General features: G+C 40.3%; 1 protein-coding gene across 1 annotated transcript in view; it reads right to left on the reverse strand.

Annotated features, from left to right (window-relative positions):
* Window positions 1–7,686, reverse strand: part of TMX4 (thioredoxin related transmembrane protein 4) — a 45,378-nt gene extending 37,692 nt beyond the window's left edge. Inside the window, exon 1 of the mRNA XM_047853417.1 lies at window positions 7,335–7,686. Coding sequence (XP_047709373.1) covers window positions 7,335–7,507 — 173 coding nt within the window. The 5' untranslated portion in view covers window positions 7,508–7,686. The remainder of the gene's footprint in view (window positions 1–7,334) is intronic.
* Between the last annotated feature and the right edge of the window lie 2,642 nt (window positions 7,687–10,328).

Raw genomic sequence — 10,328 nt, forward strand, 5'->3', positions numbered from 1 at the left:
CTTAACCGACTGCACCACCCAAGCGCCCCTCCAAGACACTTTTATGATACATTAGCTCATCTGAACCTTACAACCTCACTGTCAAACAGACAATGCAGATTTAAAGGACCTAGCTTAAGGTCACCTAAGACCACACAGAGTAAGAACCCAGATGGAGCATTTAGTTTTTGTTTTGTTTTTTGAGGCGGGGGGGGGGGGGGGGGGGGGGGTGCTTCAGGGGAAGAGGAAGAAAGAATCTCAAGGAGCCTCCATGCCTAGCACAAAGCCTGACTGGGGCTTGTTCTCATATCCATGAGATCATGACCTGAGCCAAAATCAAGAGTCAGATGCTCAACCAACTGAGCCACCCAGGCTCCCCCCCCTTTTTTTTTTTTTTTTTTTTTTTTTTTTTTTTACATACCAGTCCCTAGTCTCTAGACAGGCTATTATATAAAGTGGGATTTGGGTAACACTGATCCCTAGATATAAAAATGCCACTGAGGTTATTTTAGATATTCCATTTTTTATGTAGCTGCTACCCACTGGAGACTGAGGGACTATGAATGCCACTATTTCTGAGATTTAATCAGAGCTATTTGTGTTGGAGTGCACCAACATCATTCATTAACTTAGTGCATTCTTTGGTGGTAGAAATAAGGCAGCTCTGAGTCTCTGGTGTGGGAATTGGCCCACTGTTGTTTCAGCTTTTCAAATTATTAGTATTCTTTTGTATCTGAAGGACGATGATTTAGATGGTAATTTAGAACCTACTACAAGAAGGTTCTTCAGGGACCAAACGAATACAAAGAAGAAAAGTCATGACTTTCATGTGCTAATGCACTCTCTGTGTCTGTGTAAGTACGTGTATATAAATGTAATCTTTCTGTACATACGCATGATGAAAATCATCAGAAAGGACTGATCACGATCTTTATTTATATTATTTAAAACTAGTTCATAATGTCAATCTTCTAAGAACTATAAAAGGGTTGACCTGCCATAACTGTCTTTTACATTCAAATTAATCCTTCTTTAAGAGCCTCCAAAAGGAATTAGAACCTTTACAGTCATGAAAACTATATGACAGTATCTTATTTATTTAAGCTTTTCCCAGGTGCCAGGGGTATATAAAATTAGCAAGCTTCATAAACACATTTAAAATGCCGTACGGCTAAAACACAGACTTGAATATTAATCCAAGGTTTTTAACCACTTTGGGAAACAAAATTCTAAAGCATGTTTTCGTCATCCATGTTATGCAATTCATGCATAAATTATACTTAGTTTCTGTTATATGTAAGGTAGTTGAAGGCCTTTGATTACTTTGATTTCATGAACCAACTGAATTTGGTGTGAGATTTCATTAAGTACATGAAACACATCAGAGAAAGGAGTTAACTTAAATACATTTCCTAGAAATAAAATTTTACTAACACTACATTTTTATTCTCTCAATAATGTGCAATTTTTCTTCTTCTGTTTTGGCTCAAATTTCACCAGTGTGTCCCCGTACATTCTCTTTTTTCATCCATGCAGAGATGAGATAGACAATGACTGATACAGTCGATTTTCACTTAGAACTTATTTTGCCCAAAATGCTCAAAAGAATATGTGACAACGAAGATGAAAGAGGTAAACTAGGGTCATTTTTCTATGCCTTAATACATGAAACTAAATCAAAATGTCTTAGCTGATGACTTAACTACATCAAGTATCATTCTTATATCTGGAAAACATGGGAAAACTCATAATAATCCAAGAGTTGGAAGGCTTATATTTAATTCGATTTCTTTAGAAGATCATTTCTAGGGCATTTTATCATAAAATGTAGAGAAAAAATAAAAATGGATAACTCCACAAAAATCATGTTATGTGCTAGAGAAAACAGAATTCACTCCATGGGGGCTCCTGGGTGGCTCAGTGAGTTAAGCATTTGACTTCATCTCAGGTCATGATCTCAAGGTTCTTTAGTTCAAGTCCCGTGTCAGGCTCTGTGCTGACGGTTCAGAGCCTGGAGCTTGCTTCAGATTCTGTGTCTCCCTCTCTCTCTCTCCCCACTCACGCTCTGTCTCTCAAAAATGAATAAATGTTAAAAAAAAAATTAAGAAGAAAAAAAAAAAAAAGACAAACACTCAGTGAAGGCAGGGACTGGTATATTGCTTATACTGAGCCAGAACAGAGCCTGGCAGGTCCTGGACCACAGTAAATATTTAATACATTAATGAACAAATGGGAGATGATAGTGACTCTCCTTAGTATCTAAGACAATATATACAGGTGTTACCTCAGTGATACACTTGAGAAAGCTCTTGATTAAAGGAACAACTAGTCTATTATTCGTTTACTTAAAGTATTTATTGAATGTGATAGCTATTAAGGCTCTGGAGATAAACAGGAAAAAGAAAAAATTTCTTTCTCTACTGAAAAGTTTATTGTCTAGAGGAAGAGTCAGAGAAGCATATAAATTAATATATAATTATGAGTTGTGATAAGGGCCAGGCTAGGTACAAACAAGGCAAAGTGAGAATTTTCCTGGGTGGTTGGGGTGCAGAAAAGGCAGAGCACCTGTTTGGGTGGTGAAGAGTGTCAGGAATGAGCATATAGCAATAATGCTCCTCATCTGGAGAATCTAGAGACAATAAAACCATGGGTGGGTCGTTGAATCCCACAGGGAAAAGGCCTCCCTTAATGGTGCAACCTTCATGGTGCTGGCCAGCTGACAGCCTAAGCATGAACCGGCCAGGCTTTGTACCTTCCTCCCCTAGGTCCCCTCTATTCTCCTAGGTTTGCAGCAGGAACTGCAAAGCTCAGGCCTGTGTTCTAGTTCTGGCCTTGCCAATCACTTCCTAAGGATCTGGTCTTGGCCAAAGCTTTAACCTTTTCAAGTTTCATCTCCCCTAGTTAATGAGAATGCTAACTCTGCACCAGATTGCTGGGATGATTAAATAAGACAGCATTCAGGACGTGAAATGGAAGCAATGTAACTTTATTGTGACTGAGATGATGATGATCATAGAGGTGATAATGTGGATAACCCTTTGTGGAAACAATCTGAAATTAAATACTTCTATGTTCACTTATGAGCTATTCTTTTTCGTGTTTTTAAATACCTATAACAGTACCCGGGGCAGTGGTTTTCAATCAGAGACATTTGGGAATGTGCATAGGGAATGGAGATGATTAAAATTTTTTTGATGTCACATGAACACTAGAATGTGATGGGTAGAGGCAGTGATGCTAACAGTTCTGCAACAGGCAGGCCATCCCCACATATCAAAGAACTGTCCAACCCAAGATGCCAACAGTGCCCTGATGAGAACCACTGCTGAATGCCTGACAGAGAAGAAGCATTCAGGAAACATTTGCTAAATAAATGAATGCTGTATCTGCTATTTATTTCCTTCAGAGCACAGTAGATTGACAGTCCCTTGAAATCAAAGAATGTCGTTCATTCATTTTCATCTTCCAAGACCCCCAAGTCTAAACCTGAAACATAACAAGCATTTAATGACTATCTCTTAAACATTCAATCCACACATCACTATACTCTATTAAACTTCAAAAAATTATGACTATCTGACAAGCTAAGGTGATGCTGCTTGAAGGCACTCTTCGGGAATAAGAAGGATTTTGGAAAAAAAGTACTAAAACCTAGAGGTTCTAAGGATATAAATGAGGCTTCCCTCCATCACAGTGACTAATTTAAATTAGAATCAAGTCAGAAAAGGTAGTATTTTATAAATATCTATAAGCTTTACAGAGGTAAATTAATCCAAAGATATACTTTTCTTCTGAATATCAGTTTAAAAGTAGGCAGGTCAGGGCCCCTTGGGTGCCTCAGTTGGTTGAGTGTCTGACTTGATTTCAGCTCAGGTCATGCATGATCCCAGGGTCATGGAATCGAGCCCCGAGTTGGGCTCCATGCTGAGTGTGGAGCCCAGTTAAGATTCTCTCTTTCTTGGGGCGCCTGGGTGGCTCAGTCGGTTAAGTGTCCCAACTTCCACTCAGGTCATGATCTCATGGATAGTGGGTTCAAGCCCCACACTGGTCTCTGTGCTGACAGCTCAGAGCCTGGAGCCTGCTTTGGATTCTGTATCTCCCTCTCTCTCTGTCCCTCTCTTGCTCACACTCTGTCTCTCTCCCAAAAATAAGTAAACATTAAAAAAAAAAAAAAAACATTATCTCTTTCTCTCCCTATGCCCCTCTTCCCTGCTTGTGCTCTCACTATATATATAATAAAATAAAATAATTTTTTTTAAAGAAGGCAGATCAAAATTAAGCTACTTGGATATCTACTTATTTCTTTGGGGTGGGGGGGAAACACCAGAAAAATATATAGAATGTACATTTTTGTGTGTCAAAAGAACAAAAGCGGTATTCTCAAGAACTGATACAATGGGAACCAAAAAAGTTTAAAATAGCAAAAGGTTGCAAAGTAACTGAATAAAGGATAGTATGAAACAATGGAAATAGAAAAAAAGAAAACTTCAGAAGGTATTCTAAGGATTATGTATACTCTTTCCTAATCCTGAGAAAGGGCAAACTTTTCATCAGAGGTTAGGATGAGAAAAGTACAACAAGCCAATCATAGAGACATGGCAGAAATAGGGATTAAAATTATAAAACAATATATGAAAGCAAACAAGAAGAGAAAAACTGAATATACAACAAGCATTAAAGAAAATGCAAATAATAATGGGATAATTTTTCAGATTTTTTAAAAAAAGGTTTCAGAATTGAAATGGTGAATTACTACAAATATATTTTTAACTGATATTTCCCCTTAACAGAGAAGTGCTTTTTAAACACTGAAAATTCAATTGCAAGTTTCCAAAAAAATTGACTGTTTTTAAAACAAAGAAAATATAACAAATTAAATTTCATAACAGGAGCAGAAAACACTGCTAGGTCCTTAAAAACAACTGAAATTATCAATACCAATATAACCAAAAATTGTATTATAGGAGCTTTGTATTTAGTGGGATATGAGAGAAAAAAATCCCAGAAGAGAAGTAGGATATAAGCAAATGAACAAATAAAGAAATGTCATTCACAGTAATGTCAAATTTTTCATACTATCAGAAAGTCTCCTAATTGCTTCTTTAGAAAAGTTAAATGCATCATCTGTAGACCCCTCACAATATCCATTTATTATGATCTGTTTACTTGAAAAAAGTGTTGAAACAGTAGCTAGTATTAACACATTTGGCTTTTCTGTTTTATACATCAGCAAAAAGATTCTGATAAGGCTATTTGAGTGAATTCTTAGAAATTTATGGTAGGCCTGTAGTGGTTGAGAATATAATGAATTTTCTATTTTTTTAAGTGTTCAATTTTGTGAAAGGGAGGAAAGGGGGTATCACAAACAGATAAGAGCAACAATATTTCTTCAGGACTTAGGTTCTGTTATGTAGAAAAAAGTTGGATACAATGGTTTAAATCTTCTTTCCTTTAGAGCCTCCCTTCATAGTGACTTATTCTGAAGTGTACCCAATGAAAAGGGAACTTCTAAAATGATCTCAGGCACAATACAGCTTACTTCTGAGTTCTAAGTCCCATCTTTCATCACAGCCCAACATATTCCATGCGATACACATGGCAAGTTTAGAGCAATTGGTTACTATGTCTGGGCTTGAACATTTATGAAAAGTTTAATTTGACAGTCGACGTAGCCAAACATACGAGTTGTTGGCTGTTGCACGTTTACAAGCTTCACATGGCTTACACTCACCTGAGCTTTAGCTTGTTTAGTTCTTTTACTAAGAAAAAAAAATAGAGAGAGAGTTATTCCAAAAAGGAGCTATAAAGGAGTTGAGGCCTTTCTGTTTTGACCTTCATCATGTACATACACAAACTCAGTTTTAATCAGAAAACTGGCATCTAGAAAGCTCCACCTACTTTCAAAAAGAACTCTTTGTAGTACTAGCTGACAAAATGCAGTCTAAAATCTTACAATTATTACAAACATGACAGTCTTGAATAAAGCTCCACTTATGTGAAAAGCTTCTCTCTTAAATGGAAAATGACCTCTTCATCTTCATCCTCCTCATACTAAACTCATTAAGTAGTTTAATAAGTGCTTCATGACTACATATTTCCTTAATCATTTCATTGGTTCATTATGACACCAAAGGTATTTTACTTTCAGGTCTATCACCTTCTTTGTGGACAAAAGGTAAATGCATGTTTGAAGGGGTAACGTGTACTATGTTCTCTGAACAGTGTAATCTGCTAAGGGACTTGTAACTTTGGGCCCTAATCTCACGCTGAGGTTTTCTCTCCATACGCATCTTATTTGCAACCGAAATTGAGAAAACCAAAATGTGGTCTTGGACAAATAAAGGAAAGATCCAATTCTGTGTGTCTGGGTCCTCAAGGTAAGATTAATGGCCAAACAGTAGTGATCAAGTATGTACATGATCTGAAACTACAGTCTAAGGAGATAAGGTATCATTTCTCCAGATGTTCTTCATATTCCCCACAAGCCCACCGTGATGGTCTCTGAAGCCTGTTCAAACATCCTCCCATGGTCTCCTTCAAGGCTTTTTCCAAAGGATCACTTTCTTCCTAGAAGTTAATTTTAAGCCATGTGCCTGTTCCTAACTCAAAACTGTATTTTCCCATCTCCTTCAAGCAAAGACACTATCCACAGTTTACCTTCTATTGTTCAAAAAAGGCGATGTACTAATGTCCCTTTCTTTATTACAGTAGCACAATTATCTACCCAGAAATCTCTACCTCTAAAAATGATAAGGAATATCAATATTTATTTGAAATCTTGTTCTAAAACTTCAAAAACACCCCATCTTCCTGTTTTATTTTTCACAATGACATCTCGGAGAATTCAAAATGAAAACCAAAATACTTTGCATTAGCTGGTGTGCCCTTCACGGTCTGTAATTATCTATTCAACAAATACCCTGCGTAGCCCGTGCTACGTATTTGTACTGCGCGTTAATTTCCCTGAATGGCAGCCCTTTTCTCTTCGTACACACCTGTACCAAAAGCACGCGATTTTCTCACAGATTTCCTCCATTTCCCCCGACTCCCCTTGGCCCGCTGCCCACCCCATCCCTCAACTCTTGCCCCCGCCCCCACCACCAAAGGCAGGGGGCTTAGCAGGCGAGGGGGGCGGCGGGTGCGGAGAGAGGCGGGATGCTCCGCACCCGCAGCTGTCACCGCGGAGGGCCTGGCGCGCATGCGCAGCGTGAGCAGCCGGCCCCCGCGCGGCGGGCCGCCGGGCGAGCAGTGGCGGAGCCCAGCGGGCGGTGCAGACTCCACAGCCGCCCGCGCGGCTCGGGGAGGGCGGGGCTCAGGGGGGCAGTGTGGCGTGCAGGATGTGCGGGCACACTCACAATTTCAGCATCCACTCGCCCTCCATCACCAGCGTCCAGTTGGAGGCGGTCATGGGCCGCACCCAGCTCCGCTCCTCCGGCAGCGCGGCCTGCGCGGGGCCGGCCTCCTCCGCCACCGCGACCCGGGCGGCCAGGAGCGCCGTCAGCAGCGGGCCCCAGCGCCCGCCCGCCATGTTGGCGCGTGGAGCGAGCCTCCTCGGCAGGGGACGTGGCGAGAGGAAGCGATGGGCCCGGAGCCTCGCTAGCTCGCAAGCCCGGGCCTTTCCAGGTAGTCGGAGGTGGTGCCGGGACGCCCCGCCTCCGCCCCGCCGCAAGAACAGTCCCAGCTTAGAAGGCGGGCAGTCAGCGCCGCCTCTCATCCGCCTGGTCCCGCCGAGGCCACGCCCCCTCCCGCCTCCCCCTGCCGTTGCCCGGGGTGTCGGTTGCCTGGGCAACGGCCGCCCTTTCTTTCTGACACCACTCCCCCCTTCCCCCCCGAAAATAAACAGATGACCCAATGTTGCCTAAGTTAGAACAGGCGCCTCATGCACCCAGGCTCCAGTACTGAGGTTGGCGCGCGTGGGGTTTTCTAAAGAGAATCGCGGCCAGTAATTAAAAAATTCACCCCCTATTCAGTGGCAGCGAGAATAACAAGAATGGACTGCAAAGTAAACCTATTTATAATGAGAAGATGGGAGGATGTTTGGCCATGGCCTCTTGCTGGAAGGGAGAGGAAAATTTAAGTACTCTCTGCATGTGTATATTGAAGTATCACTACCTTATTGGAGGTAATAGTGAAACCGGACTCTGCAATTGTATCTTTTATTAATTTAAATTTTAAAAGAAACTTTTAAAACATGAGTACTAACATAAAATGAGTCAGTGAATAAAAGACTATTGGCAGTTGGAATTACATGGGTCTCGCACGGCTCTTGGCTACAGTTCATCAGATCTAAAATGAAAGTAGCCTAAATGATTTCCAAATTTCTTTGCAGATACACATTAGATGCATCTATACCTTGAGATCACCACACCCTGAGTATGTATGACTGAATTACAATTAGAAGGTGACTGAGCTTTTTCAAAGTGTGCTTTATAAAAATTTGCTAGCTGTGCAAAGCATAAAACTGAGTAATTTGGTCAATACATGGTGAAAAAGTGTGATTTCTATCCTGGGCTTACAACAAAGACAGCTATAAAACTAACAGTACTGCAGGGCATATGAGATCAATCTCCAATCAGTACTTATAGGAGGGATAGGTTTAATTTTGCCTTCAGAGAAGATCTTACTTTAATAAGGTGTTAATTGGTAGTATCTCAATTCTATGTGGAGCTAGCCCTTATAAAAATATAAGACATTTACAATCTATTGTAAATTTGGAAAATATTCTTGCAATAAATGTTACTAAGAATCACTGTTATTGCCTACAGATCAATCCTATAAACTCATTAGAAAATATTTTGCTTATAAAAAGAAATTTCATACACAGGAATTCTATCATTCTTTTCAGTGAAACTTTTGTATATGATATGTGATTGGTAGAAAAAAGTCTTAAAAATAGAATCTGCTATTAAGGAGTAACAATTTTGGGGGCAGCTGGGTGGCTCAGTTGGTTAAGCATCGGACTCTTGATTTCAGCTCAGGTCATGATCTCACGGTTCATGAATTCGAGCCCTGGGTCAGGCTCTGTGCTAACAGCTCAGAGCCTGGAGTCTGCTCAGATTCTGTTTCCTCCTCTCTCTGTCTCTCCCCTGCTTGTGCTCTGTTTCTCTCAAAAAATAAGTAAACATTTAAAAAAATTAAAAAAAAATAGAAATAACAATTTTGTTAATTTTGTTGGGTGTGATAATGGTGTTATAACTATATTTTTAAAAGTCTTTATTGGTTACAGATAGTAAAATACTTATGTGTGAAACAATCTGGTGTCTAGAATTCACTTAAAAATACTCCAGAAATAAAATTTGGGGGATGGAAATAGGATGGATAAACATAAGTGATACAACATCAATCTGTGCTGAAGCTAAGTTCATTTTTGCTTTTCTCTACTTTTGTGTATGCTGGAAAACTTGCAAAATTTAAAGTTAAAGAGAGTATCTGGAGGCACAAAGGAAACTCATTGCTGAAGCTCTTTCTCTTTCTAACATAAGACATGTATTCAAGGATTGCATTTCCTGGCTTTCAGAGTAAGTCAGTAGGAAGAAGTATAGCAAGAATGTATGGGAGCAAAGGAGCAAAAGGGTTGCACGGAGCAGGGTAAAGGCAACTGCTGTCCAGTGATTGGTATCTGAGCCTTGACACTTCTTACCTATGTGACTTGGGGCTAAAACTAGTTACCACAGGGTTTCTGTTTAAATGCAGGTAATAATAGAACCTCCGCATAAGGTGGCTGTGAAGTTTACATGGGGTAAATATAATGCCTAGAACATGGTATGATTAATAAAGTTTATGTCTTGTTACCTGGAGGCAACAACATACTATAACACTTCTCAGTCTGTCTTTCCTAGATTAATGTCAAATTTGCTTTTCATGGTACACAAAAGCCTTCGCAATCCAGCTTCAGTCTTGCCCACTTTGCATGCTGCCATTCCCACAATCCTCTGCCCCATAGCTCTATTCCCCATTCCCCAGGCACATCAGGAATCTGCTGAAGTCTTTGGGAGTGTGACTTGAGGTCACATTGACAAGCTGCTTCCCTTTTCTCTCTAGGGTTGAAGAGGGAGTTAAAATCCAAGTGTCCTTGTCTCCTTCCCCAGATCTGCACGTTTCTCACCCATGCATCACATTTCTGTCACAGGATATTGGCCATTCCTGAATTTACTGTGTAATCAACATCACATTAATCTAGTTATAGTCATTGTGTCCATAGAAAACCTCGGTATGCTGGCATTTTTTGGGCAAAGAGTTAGCTCCCTGCCTGCCCCTTTTTGTAACTTCACTCCAGTTATCTCCTCTTTCAATACCCTTCCTCACCTACCCATTCTGGATGACAAAGTCTTTCGACAGAATCATGTGTG

The sequence above is a fragment of the Prionailurus viverrinus genome, chromosome A3, assembly GCF_022837055.1.
Source record: "Prionailurus viverrinus isolate Anna chromosome A3, UM_Priviv_1.0, whole genome shotgun sequence".
In the NCBI taxonomy this organism is placed as follows: Eukaryota; Metazoa; Chordata; class Mammalia; order Carnivora; family Felidae; genus Prionailurus; species Prionailurus viverrinus.